The sequence below is a fragment of the Hemitrygon akajei genome, chromosome 10 (genome assembly GCF_048418815.1).
Source record: "Hemitrygon akajei chromosome 10, sHemAka1.3, whole genome shotgun sequence".
Classification (NCBI taxonomy): domain Eukaryota; kingdom Metazoa; phylum Chordata; class Chondrichthyes; order Myliobatiformes; family Dasyatidae; genus Hemitrygon; species Hemitrygon akajei.
Genome location: NC_133133.1, coordinates 51,858,944 through 51,879,016, shown reverse-complemented (window position 1 = coordinate 51,879,016; position 20,073 = coordinate 51,858,944). Strand labels below are relative to the sequence as shown.

The 20,073-nt window shown below is 38.4% G+C and overlaps 1 protein-coding gene across 1 annotated transcript in view; it reads right to left on the bottom strand.

The window, feature by feature from the left end:
* kctd12b (potassium channel tetramerisation domain containing 12b) overlaps window positions 1-19,068 on the bottom strand; it is a 35,574-nt gene extending 16,506 nt beyond the window's left edge. The window contains exons 1-2 of the mRNA XM_073058280.1: window positions 17,981-19,068; window positions 8,052-8,105 (exon numbers count right to left, since the gene is read on the bottom strand). Coding sequence (XP_072914381.1) covers window positions 8,052-8,105; window positions 17,981-18,812 — 886 coding nt within the window. The 5' untranslated portion in view covers window positions 18,813-19,068. The remainder of the gene's footprint in view (window positions 1-8,051; window positions 8,106-17,980) is intronic.
* Window positions 19,069-20,073: the final 1,005 nt, after the last annotated feature.

Below are 20,073 nucleotides of genomic sequence, written 5' to 3'. Positions count from 1 at the left end.
CTGACTGTTCAATTTTTCCAATACCAGCAGCTTTACACCAGCCCATCTGGTTTCAGAGTTCCTCATGAAACATCAATCATATTTATATAGATTTTTAAGGGGATTGGTAAAACCTTCCAACAAACAGACTGCAGACACATGGGTATACTGAGAGACAGTGCAAGGACATTGAAACCTAGCTGGAATGGGGAACTGCAGTGCTTAAGTTGATGAATAACTGTCATTATTTCCCCTTTATATATAATTTGATTTAGTTATAAATTATTCTTAAAGCACCAGCAATATTCAACTGCATTCTCATTTATGGGCACCCAACATTTTTCAGTATGCAAAGATAAGTCACATTGTTTTGACATCTATTGGCAATGTTGCATGCACAGTAATCAGTCATGTAGTAAGGTTGCTAATGTCATATATTTCATGTCAATATGATTAAATGAAACTTTAACTGCCACAAGAGATTAAGGGTTGCCTCTTAAATAAAAATGATTGTATCAGGTTTAGGGCATTCATGTTCAAAGAAAGCAATGGTTTCAGCATCAATCCCTGGACAATACCACTATTCACCCTCCTCCAGCTTTTTCACCATGCCTCTTTGATATTTGTTACTGGCCAATTTTTTTTAGCCCATTTTGCCAATGTTCTTTTATTTACCAAGTTATTCTTGCTAAAAAAGGAACTAAGTGGCACTTTATCAAAGACTTTCTGTAAATTCACATACATCAGATTAAATGGACTGTCCTCATCAAATCTATCTGTCATATCAAACCAAAACTGCCCTGCCTTAATTAATTCATATCCTCCATGTCTCTGTCACTTCTGGATTAATATTTCAAAAAGCCTTCCTATCATCCTGTTAACTCAAGTGGCCTGTAACTGTTGTAACATTTGCTATCAAAGAAAGCAAGTTTATAGGAGTGGCAATACAATTTTCTCCAAAAATCCAAGGATGCATCAAATCTAATCTTGTTGAGTTGCCTAAGTACTTTAAATTCTGCCAATCTAGTATGTTTGTGCTATAAAATTTTCACACGTTCAGTCACCTCGGCTATCTCCTCCTTAATTAGTATTTGGAACAATCAGCATCATGTGCCAGATGAATCTCTTTAAGATTATCTTGCTCACCTCGATACCTTGTGTTCAGATTATGACATTTCATTGTACATTCATGAGTTCATGTTCTGTGTAGTTAATGCCATGGATTTCCACTTCTTCATGATCTTTCTGCAGATCTGTTAAGCCTTTGTGCATTCTTTTTAAACTTGTGTATATTCTCCCTTCTTTATCCACTGCTTAAAGTTTCACAGTTGACAGTGAGTTACATTAGAGCTAGTGTTAATGATCTTGTATATTGAACTGATGTTTGCATCATTAAATAGCATGGCAAGCAAAGGCTGCACTGGTTCAAAAGAAAAGGCAGCACAATTTAATGTGCTGACTGAAATATAACTAACATGAGGATTAATCAGTGTCGCAACTCCCCCACTCATCTTGGGTGAGTCCAATAAATTCCACGCACACCCTCCCAAATCCAACTCATTTGCTAAAGTTATCTCAGGTCTGCTTCAAAATGTAAAGTGTAGTGAGAAATTTAATTGCATTTACCTCTTAGGATTAAATTACCACAAAGTCCAAGAAGTAACAAAATTCTGTTTAAAAACAATTGCAAGACCACATAAGGGGCCATCTGTAGAGTATTCAAGCAATAAACTGTAATCAACTGATAGCTTCTGGGAAGGGCAATCAAAAAGTGTCCATTATTGAATTGGAAACAAACTGAAGAATGGAGACTAAGGATGCCGAGATTGTTTTCAATGGAAAGCAAGTTAAGGGAAATTACATTCCCAAGTGTTTGAGAAAACTGATATAACACACACCATTGGTCTTAGAAGCCTCCTAATTCAAAGTGCATTGAATATATTGGCTTCCAACTATTTATAATGCAAAGAAATCTTTTAGATGCTCTGCACCTCTGCTGAGAAAAGGCCAGTTGGGTAGTTTCCCTGCAAAATATGGGATTTATGTAGTGGGATTTGACTGTTCTGATCACAAAATATTAAAAGCTACTTCCAGTAGATAAAGGCCAAGAACATAAATAGAGAAGATGGATTTTATAGCATATAAAGGGAATATAAAATTCAAAGTGTATTTGTGTATCAATACAAAATCTCAGGAATATCAAAATTTGGAGTATTTTGTGTTTCATATTAACATAGAAACATAGAAAACATAGGGCACAATACAGGCCCTTCGGCCCACAAAGTTGTGCCGAACATGTCCCAACCTTAGAAATTACTATATTCTCAAAAAAAAATTAAGACAATGGATAGGCCTCACCACGTTATTATAACTAAATACCAAGAGAAGGGCTTAGAAATTAGACATGTTAAAAGAGAATAGATTAGATGATATAAATTTTGATATTTACAGTATGAAGGAATAGAAACAGATAAATAAAAGCAGACAGGCTTTCAATGATTACACAGTCCAAACAAAAAGGTTTAGGTGTGTGTACTTAGGATAAAAAGCAAATCAATATTTTTGAGATTGGCATTGTTAATGAAACTGACAGTCAGCTGACTGCAAAATAATATCTTTAATTTGAAGAATTTTACAGGGCAGAACTGTAGCGTAGTGGTTAGTGCAATGCTTTACAGTACTAGCAATCACTGTGGGAACACAATTCCCACTTCTGTCTGTAAGGAGTTTGTATGTTTTCCCTGTGACCACATGGTATTCCTTTGGGTGCTCTGGTTTCCTCCCACTTTCCAAAGATGTTAGGGTTAGTAAGTTGTGGGAATGCACTAGAAGCATGGCGACACTTGTGTGCCGTTCCCCAACACAACCTCAGACTGTGTTGGTCATTGTCAAAAATGATGCATTTTGCTGGATGTTTCAATGTACATATGACAAGTAAAGATAATCTTGCTACTGAAGTCATGCAAATTGTTCATTATTATGATACAATAGGCCTGCCACCATGCATTTCTCATTTCCCTTCATTCCTTAAAGATTTAAAGATCATAAAGATTGAAGATAGGTTTTATTTATCACCTGTACATTGAAACATAGTGAAATGCACTGTTTCCAGTATATCAACGACCAACGCAGTCCCAGGATGTGTTGAGGACAACCATGAAATCTCACCATGCCTCTGGCACCAACAAAGCATGCTCAAAACTTGATGACCCTAACACATTTGTTTTTGGAATGTGGGAGGAAAGTAGAGCACCTGAAGGAAACCAATATCATTACAGGGAAAACATACAAACTCCATACAGACAGTGGCAGGAATTGAACCTGGATCACTGGCATTATAAAGCATTAGGGTGTTACACTACTGTACTACCCTCTATGCTACTGTGCTGCCCATTACACTACTGTACCACCCATCATTATGGGGTTTAGCATTATTTATAAGATGTTCCTTTATTAAAATATCTTACATTATAAAAATCAAAGGTTAAGATTTACTTTTAAAGTCTAAAATACTCTTTGCCATTGTTGTCCTCTAAACAATCCCTACCTCATACTTGATGCAAGTGAAATATTTTGACATTGGACTGATGACAAATTGATTACATGTTCAACAAAATTTAACTCTGTTTCTAATATATGTTAAATTCAACACACTTACAGAAGGCATACCTAGGTGGAATATAGTGTATTGTTCTTTAAAGTGTTACTGATTTTTTCAAAAGTAATCTTGTTTTATACTGTTTTGGTATGACAGTTTAAAAAAAACTTTCCAAAGGTCACATTTTGTTCAATTTTCCATGGTATTTTTGTAATGAATGTCATCTCAGTCTGGGATTGGAAATGGATTTAACTGCCAAATATCCTAAGAATCTGTGATATGCAAACATTACACTCTTTAAAAAAACTTTTAAAACATTTTTAAAAGACACTAGCATTTTCCACTCTTTTGTGATATTACATCCTATGATACTCAATTAGAAACAAGACAGGAAGATGACATGGTAGACTGAAGATCGGTATAGAATAGGGAGAACATTTGAAAGGTTTACCAATTTTTAAAGTAAATGTATTTATAGACTCACAATTTCATTTAGTTATTTTTCTATGAATTCTGGTTATTTTATTCATTACAGCATGGATCAGGCCCTTACAGGCCAATGAGCAGTGTCACCCAGCAACCCGCCTATTTAACTCTAGCCTAATCACAGGATAATTCATAATGACTAGTTAATCTTCTAACTGTGGGAGGAAACCAAAGCAAACAGAGGAAATCCACATGGTTACAGAAAGAACGTATAAGCTCCCTACAGACGACGCTGAAATTGAACTCCCAGCTCCAACATCCAAAGCTACAATAGCATCGTGCTCACAGCTATGCTACGATGGTGCTTGTTATTGCTGGAACCTAAGTTTTCACTCCTATTGTTCTTTTCCCTTGCTTGTTCTTGCAAGCATCAGAATGATTGCTAATGGGAACAAACAGAACTAATTCCACTTGGGGGAGAGCAGCACCTTCAAGCTCAAGTTTAATTATAATTCAACTATATATGAGTACTCATAAATACAGTCAAATGAAACAGCTTTACTCTAGGGCCAAGGTGCAAAACACAGTACCAACAGTCATACACAGCACAAGGCAGATGTAGCACATATAAGATAGCAAGCACATATATGAGCAAAATACAATCACATAAAATAGTCCAAGACCACAAAGTCATGAATGTTGTAGCAATCTGCCATTGAACATAATACGGCTGGTCTTCTGCTGAGCAAACACTGGGAGGACAAGACTGAGTCCAGCTTGGACACTGCACCACACCGCCTCCAGTGGAGCACAATGACTCTGCCACCCCTCTCCTGGGCGGCTGTAAACAGGCGACACCATGACTTGAGACCTCGTCCTCATTATGACCAAGGCCACACAGCTCCCCTGCCATCAGTAAGTCCACATTAACAATAGCCAACAGGGTCTTGCAATCAGAAGAAAAGCAACTAAGACGATCACTCATTGTTAGGCTGCACAATGCCTTTGCACACCAACTCCTCCAGTGCCTCTCTAATGCAGGCAGCAGCACAATCTGCACTGTCAACTCCTTCAGTTTCTCCACCAACAAACAACTCACTGATGGAGTAGACCTGCAGTACTTAAAGTTCTTAATGTCCAATTGTGTCTTGTGATCATAAAAAATGTTTTAAAAAAAGACAACACCACCTTTGGTTGACCCCAGAGAAGCTGTGCAGCGCCATCTTTCCAGGTCTTGAAAGAATAGTGTAATCCAGACTGCCTAATGTACAATACATCACTGGACTGTACTTTTATCTGAAGAAATATAATTTTGTAATGATAATACCTAATAGTAAATTGATAGTAGACTCCCAGTAACATTATTTTGTCATATGAATAACAATGAACCATTATGAAAGACAGCTTGCAATGTTTTAAATAAAAGGAAGTTTTCTGCAGCTAATGTGACCTATTTAGTCACCAACCAAGACTAAAAAAATCTTGGAACACATCTCTGGAAATACAATGGCAACTTGCCAATGTCTAACTACCCTGCCATCCATTCTAAGGACACTTTGACTTCAGTGCAGTTCACAGTTTGCACTGGAACAAAGGCAGAAGTGTCAACATTGGATCCAAGTCTTGGTTCCAGTATTGACTTATGGAACTGTGCCAGAGAATGGTACAATGAGGGCAAGCAGAAACACTTAGCTTTAGAAAGGAGATGAATTTTACTCTACATCACATGCCCAAAGCCTCATTTCTACAAGTAGGTGTTCTTCCTGGCCTATTGGTTTTAATCTCTTTATTGACCAGCCTTGATAAAAACTGCTGCTCAGTTGAGATGCTTTTATTGTTCTGCAGACACCTCGACATTTGGTCCCTCTGCTTGTTGTATTCACTTTTAATTCTCCTTTAATTTAACATGATGTGTTTTTTTTCTTTTACCAGTGGTGCAATTCTGAAAGCATTATATTTGCATCTGGAATACTAATTATTCAAATTAGATGGACCAAAAAATTGAATGCAAATTACTGGAGATCTTAAGCAGATTTTAAATCAGTTGAGAGCACTGAGTATTGACTGGCATCTGAAAACAGAAAATAAATTTGACATTCCTTATTCAGTCGGAAACATTTTAGCTGAATTTTCTGTAGTGGAATCACTGATGCATAGAGTGGTAGATTTGGTTATGTGACTTCAAATTGATTTGTAAGCCACAACAAAACTATTCAAACCTATGAAAGCACAGACTGGGTTAAACATGCAGATTTTTAAACCTATACAGTAATATTGTTTCTTTGGAGTGGATAGCTCACAAGACAGTTTAAAATCATGCCTTGCTTTTCACAGTTCTATTATTTCCCCCTTCCGCCCATTAAATCATAGAATACTAAACTGAGATATATTATACACATCTGAATTCTTAATGTGTATTATGATAATACGATGGTGACAACTTCTCTGAACTGCTTCTGCTACAAACTTTCTCTGACTACCTATCCCCCGCTCTCTCTCCCTTTCCTGTTTGCTTTTCTCTCTCAAATTTTGAGACCTGCATCACCATTTTCTTCTCATGGTGGGCGTTCTAACAGGGTTGAACTTCTATTACTCACCTCACATTACCCTGGATCTGTGCACACTGGAATCCTAAAGGCACTCCAACCAGCACGGTACTGTATACTCACGTCATTCTACAGACGCGCTGTACTGAGCACCTGAACAAGCTGCATCACCATATTGTACAGAAACTGCACTGCAGTGGACAGGAAGGTTCTGCAATGGATAGTCAAGACTGCCCAATGCATCACCAGCGCCACCCTACCCTGCCATTAAGGACATATATACAGAAAGGTACCGGAAAAGGGAATTAATATCATGAAGGATACTATCCACCCTGGACTGTTTTTTTTTCCCACTCCCACCAGACAGAAGGCTATGTAGCATCTACTCCAAGACCACCAGACTCAAAGCAGTTACTTTCCCCAAGCAGCAAGGCTGATCAACGCCTCCACCCACGATCTTACCGCTCCACACCCCCAACCAGCATCATTTCCTGTCAGTCACCTCATGTGCAAACACCCCTGTGCAGACATCACTTTATGGACATACAATCAATGCATAGAGGCTATCATATGTATTTATATTTATTCTGTTTTTAATTATTATTGTGTTCTTTATCTTACTGTGGGTTTTTTGTGCTGCATCAGATTCAGAGTTACAACTATTTTGTTCTCCTTTGCATGTGTGTACTGGAAATTACATTAAACAGTTTTAAATCTTATCGAGCTGTCAATCTTTGCTTTCAGTTGTTGCTTGGTACATACAAACAATGGCATACATAGCAAAATACTCTGCCATTATGTAGGTTCTCAAAAGTTTGATTCAAACTGCTTCAGTCACCAAGTTGTTCCCTTTTTAAAATGTATTTTACCTCTAACCTTTCCAAGTTCTGTTGAAATGTTAACACGATTCTGTCTCCACAAATGTTGCCTGACATGTTGTATATTTCCAGCACTCAGTTTTGATTTAAAATAAAAATAGGTAACCCTATTTTTCTGATTTACAATACAAGAATCATGCTGGATCAGCAGGAGGGAAGACAAATAAGTCAAACAATATTGATCACAGCATTAGGAATGACTTTTAAAAGTCACACACAAGAGGCAAGAATTGAGAAGCAAAACATTGATGGCTTTGGGCATGTGATGTAGAGTAAACTTCATCTCCTTTCTAAAGCTAAGTGTTTCTGCTTGCACTCATTGTACCATTCTCTGGCACAGTTCCATAAGTCAATACTGAAACCAAGACTTGGATCCAATGTTGACACTTCTGCCTTTGTTCCAGTGCAAACTGTGAACTGCACTGAAGTCAAAGTGTCCTTAGAATGGATGGCAGGGTAGTTAGACATTGGCAAGTTGCCATTGTATTTCCAGAGATGTGTTAACATACTAAACATACTAAAAACATACTTAACATACTAGAAAGAGTTTATACTAAGTAACTAACTCTCAAAAGTTATTCAACATAGAGCTCAAACCTTTGTTTCACAATGGAATTTGCTTACCTGCTCTGCTGAGCTGATTGGTGACACAGAACTGACTCCAGGAGCTGGGTGAACCTAATCAGAAAAAAAAACAGGGCACAGCTTGATAGTAAACTAAAGTTTTTTAGTTGCAGCTATGCAGTAAAGAATTATTATAAATCTCTGACTTATTGTAATAAATTACATTAGGACCATGGTGAAATAAAAACCATTATAACATTTATATTCCAAAAGAGACACATCTATTCATTTGGCACCTAATCAAGAAAAATTACCAATATTTTAGGAAAACCTAAAAATTTCTTAGTGAAGCTTTGAAAACATCACAATATCAATTATTTAATTATCATTGACCGTAGATGTTTAGAATTCCTCTTTCCGCTGCTTTTTACCTAAGTACCATGACGTGGACATTAACTTTTCAGCTCAACAGATTGATTTTCTCTCCTGTCTGAAATGCAGTAAACTCCACAAATTGATGGAATTGAGCTCACTTTGGCCTTTGCTAATATTCAAACAATTCAGAAAATGTTAACATCCAAACTGTTCTATTCCCATCTGCTGAATTGTGTGGTGTAAAACTGCCATTCAACCAATCCTGTCAGTTTCATGCCAATCAAGTTGGGTTAAAATTCATTTCATAACATTTAAAATTGCATTATATCACAGTTAAAGATATTGCCATTACTGAACATAGTGCCATTCTTTACGGTCTGTCTAATTTGTCATTTAGCACTTGCTGCATTGTATCAAGTTTAAAACCTGTTCTTTATAAATATTTGGGAACTCAATTTGGCATGGAGGGATATGGTTCAACTTTGGGGTGATGGGACTAGGCAGAATAACAACTCGGCATTGACTAGATGGGCCAAAGGGTCCAGTTCTGTGCTGTAGTGTTCAATGACTGGAACTCAAACTGATGTAATTGATATGTAATGGTTCCATCTTAAATTATACTCAAATTCTACTGAAATCAATTTCTAAATCTAAAAGGATTGTGTAACACTATTTATGATAATCCTGTCTCTAATACAGCTCTAAGTCAATTCACGTCCATTAAATTATCATGTGCACACAATGCAGCGAGATACAGGTATGATGAAAAACTTGCTCGTGGCAACACACAGGCGTCCAGCTTTAGACAACACATGGAATATAAGTTATAGAAGACAGTGAAAACAATTGGGCAAAACAAGACATTAGTGCCAAAGGAGAAAACAAATACAAGTTCATGGAAGTTCGAGAGGTGGTATGTGAGGTGGGATTCAGTTGTACAGGCCGATTCAGAACCTGATGGTTAAAGAGAAGTAGCTGACACTCTTAGAGAGAGCTGCAATTTGAAATGAGGCCTTGTGAGTGTGTTTTGCTCTTCCTTCAGCTGGATGTAAAATATCCCATGACATTATCTTCATAAACAAATAAAGGTCTAACTTATCAGTGCAATTATAATAAATACCATTATTAACATTTTGCCAAATTTCATGCATAAATTGATAAATTTGGAGATACAGCACAGAAATGCCATTCCAACCCTTTGAGCCACCCTGCCATCAACCCCTGCTTTGACCCTAGACTAACCACAGGAAACTTTACAATGATCAATTAACCTACGAACCAGTACATCTTTAAGGAGGAAACCAGAGCATCCAGAGAAGCCCTCACATTCCACAGGGAGGACATACAAACTCCTTACAGGCAGCTCTGGATTTGAACTCCAAACTCTGATGCCTCAAGCTGTAATAGTGCTATGCTACACACCATTTTTTGCCAAATTTCATGTAGAAGTTATTTGACTTTGATATCAAGATGTGAATGTGGGATTCTATGGATGATTCGCTTTGCCAATATACCTTTGAGGAAAAAATTCAATGACCTTTATGTTTCTGGTTTGTGCAGGGAGAATATTCCATCTTTTAAGGTTCCTATCTTCAGAGGTGCCACTATTTAACATATTGAGTCCTATTTCTTTCTTTGGCTAGATTTAAAACTATCCAACACTTCCTGAAGAAAACAAGGACAGCTATCCTCCACATTGACAAAGTGAGGACTCAACAAAAATTTCTGAAAAATATTAATTATCTGTTAATTATCACATATTTTGGCACTGTGGAAGTATTAATTGTCTACATTTCCACAGCTACTGTATTTTCTAAGCTCTTTCTTGGCTGTAAAGTGCTTTAGAATGTTTTGAGGAGGGTCCGTGGGTAGGAAGATACAGGCCTATTGTAATGTCTGTAAATATATATATATATATAGTAATGTCTGTAAAAAAAAATATATATATATATATATATATATATATATATATATATATATATATATATATATCACACACACATATACATACAGATACATATACACATACACACCTGATACAATTCTGATGATTTTGATTCTAATGTAGTGTGCAAGTGAAAAACCATCAAGAGCCAATAGCTATTGAATGTGCTATTTAATATTAACATTGATCTTTTACTTTTACTTTTTCCTTCTCTTACCTTTAAATAATGGATCAGGATTTTGTAATAGAAACACAGTGGAACTATCAGCCCTCTATATCCTGTATTATTACTCATTTACAACATGGGTAAGAGCTACGTGCCTAGATGTGAAAATTAATGTAACTTAGTTGTAAATACATGAAACCAAGTTTCTTTACTTACGCAATAGATTCTAATCAGCATCAATTTGCCTGAACTGAATGTCAGCGTAATTGGTCTAGGAATCATGGGTTAGCAAGAGTAAAATGATAATAAATCCTGTCCTGTTTGTCAACAAGCACTACTCTGCAAAGTATCACTGTTGTGAACAGTGGCTATGGTTTTCAACAACCATGGTTACGTACCTCCCATTTGGCCAAAAATTGAGGAAATAAAATCTTAAATTGTAATGTTTAAATCTAAATTTATGTGACCAAACATACATAGATTTAAAAATGCCTTTTAAATCAGATTATTAAGATAAACTCCTCCCTAAGAGGAGTTTACCTAATGTATGATTAACCTGACAAAATGTCACTCCATTTTAAACCAGATATACATTATAATTTCTTTTAGCCCTGAACAGTAAATGTTAAATGGTTACAGTCTCTGCATATTGTCACATTGCTGGCTGAATCAGTTCTCTCAAGATTAAATCAAGCCCTAAAGTGAAATCTACACAAGATAATAGTTTCTTCATGATCCACATTTAATTATACAGTTCCAGGTTTTGTTTCAATGCCTACACTTCCCATGCAGGCATTGTTTGTATTCTCAACTTTCCTATAGCATGTCAATCATTTCCTTATGTCCTTCACCATCCATATCCACCTGAGTCCGTTGGTCAGGAATTCTCTACAGCCCTCCATGTAAGAAGAAAAAAAAAGCTCGCAGGTCACATACAATTACACTTTCTAACTCTAAGCCATCCAGACTTTGGTCCCTTATTTATTCCCATTGCTTTCTTCAACCCTAGTCAGCACCCTTGTTGTGGTCCTCAACTCTATTTCAAGCACTTGGACATTTTTACTGCATTAATGGCTTAAATCTTAATTGACATGCCTGAAAAATGCATGGTAAACAATTCCTCTCAAACTGTAACGCTAAGATTTTTTAAAAATCTGACTGAATCAGTAGCATATCACATGATCCTGAAATATTACAAAGACTCCTGCCTAGAAACATACTGAATCTATGAAATGATCATTGAAATATTTTGTTTCATAACACTCCCTTCAATTTTTATTATAATTTTATGAAATGACATTACATTCGATTACCACTCATATGATGCATTCCCTTCGTCCTTCTCCATATGCTCTCTGAAGCTCAAAATTAATTAGTTTTCACTGTTATCCAGTTCTGAGTCTTCAGTTCAAAATGTTAATTTTGATTCACTTTGATGTACCTGACTCAAGTGTCTTGAATTTTCAGTGAATAAAATAGGCTGATTTTAAATTGCAAAGGCAAACTAACAAGATATGCATTTCACACAAATATCCCTCAGTTGACAGGCCAAGTTGTCAAATTTTCCTCCTTAAGCTCCAACTCTCCCATGACCTGATGAATGCAGTTAAGAGCTAGGTTTGCACTATAATCATCGTTAACTCTTTTTTTTTTACACATATAATGTGACAATTGAATTCTGGGGAACAATGTAGGGCTTGATCCTGAAGAATGGAACAACTTCCCTCAATCCTCCTTACATCCTGAATAAATTTCCACAAGAAATAGTACTGATCATTAAAACTGATGTTAAACCCTTCATCCAAAGACAATTACACTCTAGAACTAAATCAGTGAAGATGCAGTTTGCAGACAATGCCAACTAGTGGATTGGTGTCGCAGCAACAACCTGACGCTCAACATCAGTAAGACAAAAGAGCTGATTGTGGACTTCTGGAAGGGGAAGACAAAGGAACACATACCAATCCTTATAGAGGGATCAGAAGTGGAGAGTGTGAGCACTTTCAAGTTCCTGGGTATCAAAATCTCTGAGGATCTAACCTGGTCCCAAGATATCGATGCAGTTATATAGAAGGCAAGACAGCGGTTAATCTTCATTAGGAGCTTGAAGAGATTTGGTATGTCATCAAATACACTCAAAAACTTCTATACATGTACTGTAGAGAGCATTCTGACAGGCTGCATCACTGTCTGGTATGGGGGGGGGGGGGGGGTGTGCTACCGCACAGGACTGAAAGAAGCTGCAGAGAATTGTAAATTTAGTCGGCTCCATCTTGAGTACTAGCCTACAAAGTAACCAGGACATCTTCAAGGAGCCATGTCTCAGAAAGGCAGCGTCCATTATTAAGGACCTCCAGCACCCAAGGCATGCCCTTTTCTCACTGTTACCATCAGGTAAGAGGTACAGAAGCCTGAAGGCACACACTCAGCGATTCAGGAACAGCTTCTTCCCCTCTGCCATCCGATTCCTAAATGGACATTGACCCCTTGGACACAACTTCATTTTATAATATACAGTATAGTATTTCTGTTTTTGTACAATTTAAAATCTATTCGATATATGTATACTGTAATTGAGTTATTTATTTTATTTTGGGTTTTTTCTTCTATATTATGTATTGCATTGTACTGCTGCTGCTAAGTTAAGTAATTTCACGTCACATGCCAGTGATAATAAACCTGATTCTGAATTTGTTCACACTGAGAGGTTGATCATCTGAACCATCATTAATGTACACAAGAGGGTGAACATTACACTCAATATCCTGCAAACAAAGGTCTTTTGCTAAACTGCCAAGGTACACCATACAGCCTTCCAAAAATTAAGTCTGGAAAGTGTGAACTATTTCCCATATCTAACAAAAGTAGACATCGACGATGAAATTCACTACAATGCACTGTCAACTTGGGTTATTTGAGGAAAAAGTGCATTTAAGTTCCATACCCTACACCTGACACAAAGCCCTATATCCTTCTGAGACCCGGACACATACTTTAGGAAGCTCAAGTTTCTGGAAAAATATTACCAATAGGTCTTTGCAAAGATCACCCAAATTTCACACAAAATCACTTACTGGAACAACAAGTGTCCTTTCCCAGTCTAATATACCTACAATGATTCAGTTGGTTAAACTGATCAGGTCAAGTTGCTCATTGGTTCAATATCAAATTCCCAAAACCACCAACTGTGAGGTCTCATGGCAAGATTTTACCAGTGACAGATTCAATTGTGTGCTCAAGACCTCCTTGAAGGGATGCAACTTCCTTATGGACTCCTGGGAAACTGATGAATGACTGCTCAAAGTCAAGTTGCTTTTGTGGTGGTATTAAGCATCTTTCATCCAAATAATGGGAGCAAACAGAGGCCCAGCAGAAGCAACCAAAGGGCCACCAGACTGCCTACCCACTCACCAGTGTTATGAGTGATGAACAGACCTGATGGTCAATGGGGTGCAGAGTTAACCATTCCCAAACCCCCGCCTGAGAACTACGAACTATTGCTGTTGCTATGCTGCTCATGAGAGAGAGAGATGAAACACAGGCAATAACATCTGCTACAGATAAGAGGGGGAGAGAGACTGTTGATTTACTGTATTTTGACTCTTCCTGGATTATTTACCTTCCACTACAAGGACTTTACTTTGCTCGTTAACATTCCTCAGGAGATAGCAGGAGTGGCCTGATTTGATGGACACGGTCATTCAGAGTTGATGGCTAGCTGAGACCCCGTGAGTGGGGATAAAAAGACAGGTCTGGAGAGATACCCTTCAGACGCACCAGTGGACACTGACTGAGTGTTGTGAACCCACAGGAAGATGGGGGCTTCAGAGACCGAATCAGGAGATCGGTCAGTAAAGCTCACAGTGTTACAGCAGGGCCGGTGGGGACTTGTGTGTGTGTCCACTCATGCCAGAGTGACGAGTCCACCACAGAAGAATGGTCTAGCTGAAGAACAAAGGGGTCATAACTGAATGACCACAACGATACGACGGATTAAGAAAGCCACAAAAGGTTTGCCTGCCGCAGCTGTTGCTGTTACATCTCGCTCGCTCTCTCTCTCTCCAACGATTTCAATACAACAACCATAACTACCTCAGCATTTATGAACTGAACTCTACTTTCCTATGACAAGTCATTTACCCCTAGACATTGATAGAGCTTGTTTATTATTGATTATTATTATTCCTACACTTTTAAGTTTATTACTGCTAACTTGTTTTATATGTATATTTGCATTTTTGATATTGTATTGTGTAGTTTACTAATAAACACCTTTAGTTTGGTACCACCAGACTCCAACAGATTCTTCTTTCTCTGCTGGTCAGACACCCAGTTACGGGGTACGTAATACCAGATTAAATTGCACCTGTGAAACCATCTACAATTCCCACATCGACCTCATCAACCACTTCAGAGCCAACAAAAACACAAGAGGAAGTTAGTACTGTTAACATCAAGGGACAACACAAGCAGAAAAGGCAATAGAGACAAACAACATTAAGTCCACCAGTTGTAATCACTGCAAGCTTTCCAGATTGAAACTTAATTAGAAATGTCAAAACCGCTTCCCACACAAGGTCTTCTGTGAGAGTGAGATGGACTGTCCAATTTCTGGAGAAATTTTTGATTCAACGATATTTCTCTAACACAAAGTTCTGTGACATTTTCAGTCTTAAAAATATCTATTAGCTAGCCATCAATATCACAGGTTTTACTATTAAAATATAATAAAGGAAGGAGTTAAACATAATTCTTTATAATGTTTCACTACGAAAGGAAGCTCTGACAGAACACTTACATAGTTAGTAACTGCTGAAGCACAGCAAGGAGAATGTGTAAGCAACATGTTACTATTTTTACAGGTAATTTTGGCTTCCCAGGCCATGCAACATCTATGAAGGCTATCCTTAAGGGTGAACTCTCAGTTAATAAAAAAGTATGGAATGGACCAGATGACTACATTTTTTACAGCAGTGATTGTGAAGAAACTCATATTTGTTGTTAGAAAATTGCAATGTTTCTTCTGCAGGATGCCAGAATGCCTCAAGCATCCTATTAAATTGCATTAACACTAGAAATAGATCCAGTAATACATTAACGTACTTAGCATTTCCAAGCTTATGTTTAACTGCACATACTTATCATTATCACTCCACCCACTAGAAAGACTGCATTGCTGTTTACAGGTTATGACTATAATAATGAACATTTATTTTTTAAAATTGTCTTTATAAAGTATCTTTCATGAATTCAGCTCACCCAAAACCTATTTACAGCAAACTAAGTATTTCAGAATTGTGGTTATAATTGCACTGCACAATAGATACCCACTTTCCCTCAACACTGAGATATTACCCAAATAGTCTGATTTCCTGTTATTAAGCTTCTTCAAAATAGTATGCATTAAACAAAAATTCTTGAGGAGGAGGCCTCAGCCTCGAGTCCAAGTTCAGCACTGTAGCACTCTCCAAATACTAAAAGTATCAGCTTGGATTTTGTGTTCAAGTTGATGGAGCACCACATGAACACACCACTTCCTAAAACAATCAATGGTGCTACCAATTGATTCACAACTTGCACCTTCATACAAATTGCTCTTTGAAAGATGAAAAGGGAAATTTATAACTTTCTAAAATTAAATAAATATGGAATAATAAATCCAATAAGGTCCCTTTGTACTCTATTTTAGCTGTCCACCACAGTGAAATCACAATTCAGTATGAGAATATTTACTGTGAAGACCTCTAACATTGTTTCCCTCTCTATAAATTTTGTTGTTATTCTCTGTAATTATCTCAGATTTTAATTTCCATTTGACTATTTAATATTAAAAATGTTATACAGAAAACCCCTTCAAACTATCCTTAAGATTGGCGGAAAATCTACTAGCAAGTATAGCGATGATGGGCCAAGTGGCCCCTTCTGCTTCTGAAGAATGGTACCTGAATATGTTCAAATCCACTTTTCAATCCTTATTGAATTCAAGCCAGAGTTTAGGCTATACATGTGTGCATTTGTGCATGCATGTATATGTTAAGAGCTACAATGCACATCAAATGACAGAGCATTAATATAAACTCCCATTATAAACATTCATAAAATGAAAATATACATATTCAAAAGAGTTGTGCATTAAGTATTGACAACAGAGAAACAGAATTGAGATTGTCTACAAAGATTTATTTGTAAGGGAACTTTTAAAAGACAAGTTTGATAAACTGCAGTGACTACTGTCCTTGAAAGCAGTGAATATCACTGACTCTGTACAGAAGTTTCTACCAGCTGCATATACACTATGCACTGAATATTTATACCTGTTCAGCAGGAACTTGAAGCCTCTGTGAATCAATGTTAAATGAAAATGTCTTGCCAACAGAACAACAACGACTGCACTTATACTGTTCTTCATAATTTATTAGCTGATTGTAGTATACCTATTCTATTGACTGTATTGAAGTTGTATATCTGCTTTATCAAAGATATGTAAATCATCAGATTTAGATTTAGAATGTGTTCACCAACCTGGTGTTCAACCTTACAAATACAACTTATGCTATGGAAAGCAGGCTATAAAGTCATGTAACAGGATAACTTATATTTAAATAAAGGTACAAATTAAAATGTCAAGACTTTGGCATTTGTTCTAATCACAAAATAGCTTTATTTTTTATACATCACATAACGCATATCATAAGAAACATTAATTTATGGAAAATCTGCATAAATGTCTTAACAGAAACTTATGCAGTGTTATCCAAATTTTAACAACAATAATTTCACTATGAAATTTGAATTCATTTATCTTATTTAAAGGCTACGCGTTATTTGGCAAACACTTAGTTTAAGATACAAACCGCATTTTGTAGAACTTAGTACGCCCCGCTGTCAAAAAAAAATGGCAATTTAAAGTCACTATTTGGCATTGTCGTGCTGTAATTAGAAACACTGTCTCGCCATATCGGATCAACCTTCCCTTTAAATATTCTTGGAAAGAAGCACATAACGCAGTTTGCTGTTCATAACGCAATGAAGGTCCAATAGCCTCCACCTGAAAATTTCCAAAATCGGTTAATTTTACATGCCGCTACCGTTCGCCGCCGTATCAGTTTTTCTGCCACTGGAAATACTTCATTTCCCCCCAATTGTTTTACGTCAAACGCGATTAACTAAGCTGCTGAAGGCACCGGGACATGTGCCAACACCCAGTGTGCACCACATCCAAACACACGCACACACAACTAAACTTTGTGCTTGGTTAAAAACTAAATGCACTAGTTTAATAAACAGCGTCGTGTCTCTAAAATTAAAAATAAAACAAACACTTCAGAAAAGTTCATCCATCCAAATGTATCGGAGAGCGTGGTAAACTAGGTGAGGCAGGGATGGCACATGGAGTTTGAAAGCTGGAGGAGCAGAGGGTCTGTTCTAAGGATGGTGGGTCGGGTTTAGGTCTAATCACTTGAGGGTTTGGTGGGCAGAGGTTTGTGGTGGCAGATCACTCACGGTAGAAAACATATTCAGTGTAGCTGGTCCATATCTTGTCGTCGGTCTGCTCGTGAGCGAAGGCGCAGGTGCCCGTCGAGTTGCACGACACCATGTGGAAGCCAGCTTCGGCCAATTTATCAAACGCCTGCTCTAGGAAAGTAAACTTGAGGTAGTAGCGAGATGTGTAGCGCTCAGGAGGACGGTCCGGGTCCCTGCTCTCGTTCAGCGTCTCCCCGAACACCTCCTTTGCCAGCGCCGTCTTGCCACATACCATGATTCTGGCCACCCTCCTGAACTTGGCATCCGTCTGGCTGTCCCTGCCCAGCGTGTACGAGCCCCGATAGCCGATGGTAATGAAACCCATCCTCCTGTCGCCGCTGCCAGTGCCGGTGGTCGCCGTAGCCGCAGCCAGGCTGCGCACAGCGTCTGTGTTGGGGGAACCGTCCTCGGGGTCGCTGGGGCAGGCGTCGTCGTTGATAGAGTTCTGTTTGCTGAGTTTGGGGGTCAGCGCCTTGACCAGTTCGGGCAGCGCGAAGTACTCGGCCTCCCGCTGCAGCCGGCTCCTCTCCGGAAAGTGGTCAGGCAGCACCAGCTGTTGGTCCCGCATGTAATCCAGAATGTAGCGGAAGAGAAAGCCGTCGCGATCGATGAAGAAGCGCCCCTTGCCGTCCCTGGCCAGCCCCAGGCCATTTTTGCGGCCAAACATCTGCGACAGCAGGGAGTCAGGCACGCTGAGCAGGGTGGAGTAGCGGGTGATGTACACCTGCCCGCCCACGTTCAGCTCCACGATCTCGGGGAAAGGGGCCTCTTCGCTGGCCATGGTGGAGCTGGCGTTATCCGGCAGAGCCATCCTCGCACTTGGCCCCCGCTGTGCTGCAGGTACTGGCCGGACCTGCTGAGCTGATTGCGGGGAACGGGAGGGACGCGCTCTCCGGTCCCGCGTGCTTCCACCTCTCTCCCGCGCTCACTCTCCTCACTCTTCCTCCAAGTCAATTTTAAAGTGGGCGACGCAAGTCCGCCCTCGCCGTCAGGCAGTGGGAGGGGCTGCTGAGCCTGCATGGATCAGCGCTTCCATCAGACACAGGAGACTGCAGATGCTCGGCTCTGTGGCAACAGACGCAAACTGCTGGAGGAACTCAGGGGTCAGACGGCATCGATGGACAGTCTCGACCAGAACATTTAACCCCCTCCCCCATAGACGTCGCCTGACCCGCTGAGATCATACAACAGTTTGTTCTATGTTTCCAGTCTTGGGAATCTCCTCTTCGTTTTCTGCACCGGCATCCACTGTGTCGATGAATAGTACTGTCAACTTTTACTTTTCACGTATGATTGACTTTAATGTAGCTCATCATTAGACGCTGTTCCATTTATTTCAGTTTTCAATAAATCTCACTTTATGACCCGTGCTCTATCAAACGTGAATCTATCGCGGCGTGAAGTCTTTGTTCAAACATGAAATAAACCAGAGTGCTTGTAATCACAGACTGGTATAAAATATTAAAAACAATACTCAAGGCTGCATTCCACACATTTAAAAGATCTCCTGGTTGCTGTAGACAATCAAGGTAACATCCACGATGCAATAATAACATTTTACTCAAATATGTAAACCCATGAGATTGCAGTTAATATTTTCATGCAGCGTTGAATATGTGTCATAGTAAAGCAATTACTGTATCTTCGGAAATCAGCACACAGATAAAGTGATTTCATTTAGCGGGAGTTTGCTCTTCCAGTATAGAACTTACAGTCTTTATCATTTCTTGAAATATTAAATTTATTGCACCATACTTTAGGATATCGAGTTTTGAGTAATAGTTGAAACTTTCAACTATACTTTCATTGAATTTTCTACAGAATTCGCTGTCTAACACAATGCAACGTTTTCAAAATAAATGCAGAATTGTGTTACCCATTTGTTTCAGTTCCTCTTTTAAAATATTTTGTAACTTACAAACCGTTCATTTCAGCCGTAATGTAATATGGCATAGGCTGCGCGAGATCATACTGATTCAAAAATAGATCTCTTCTTCCTCTGCAATATTGCGACATCTTTTAGGCTTAATTACATATGACCATGTATCAATTAGAATATAATATTGTAACAA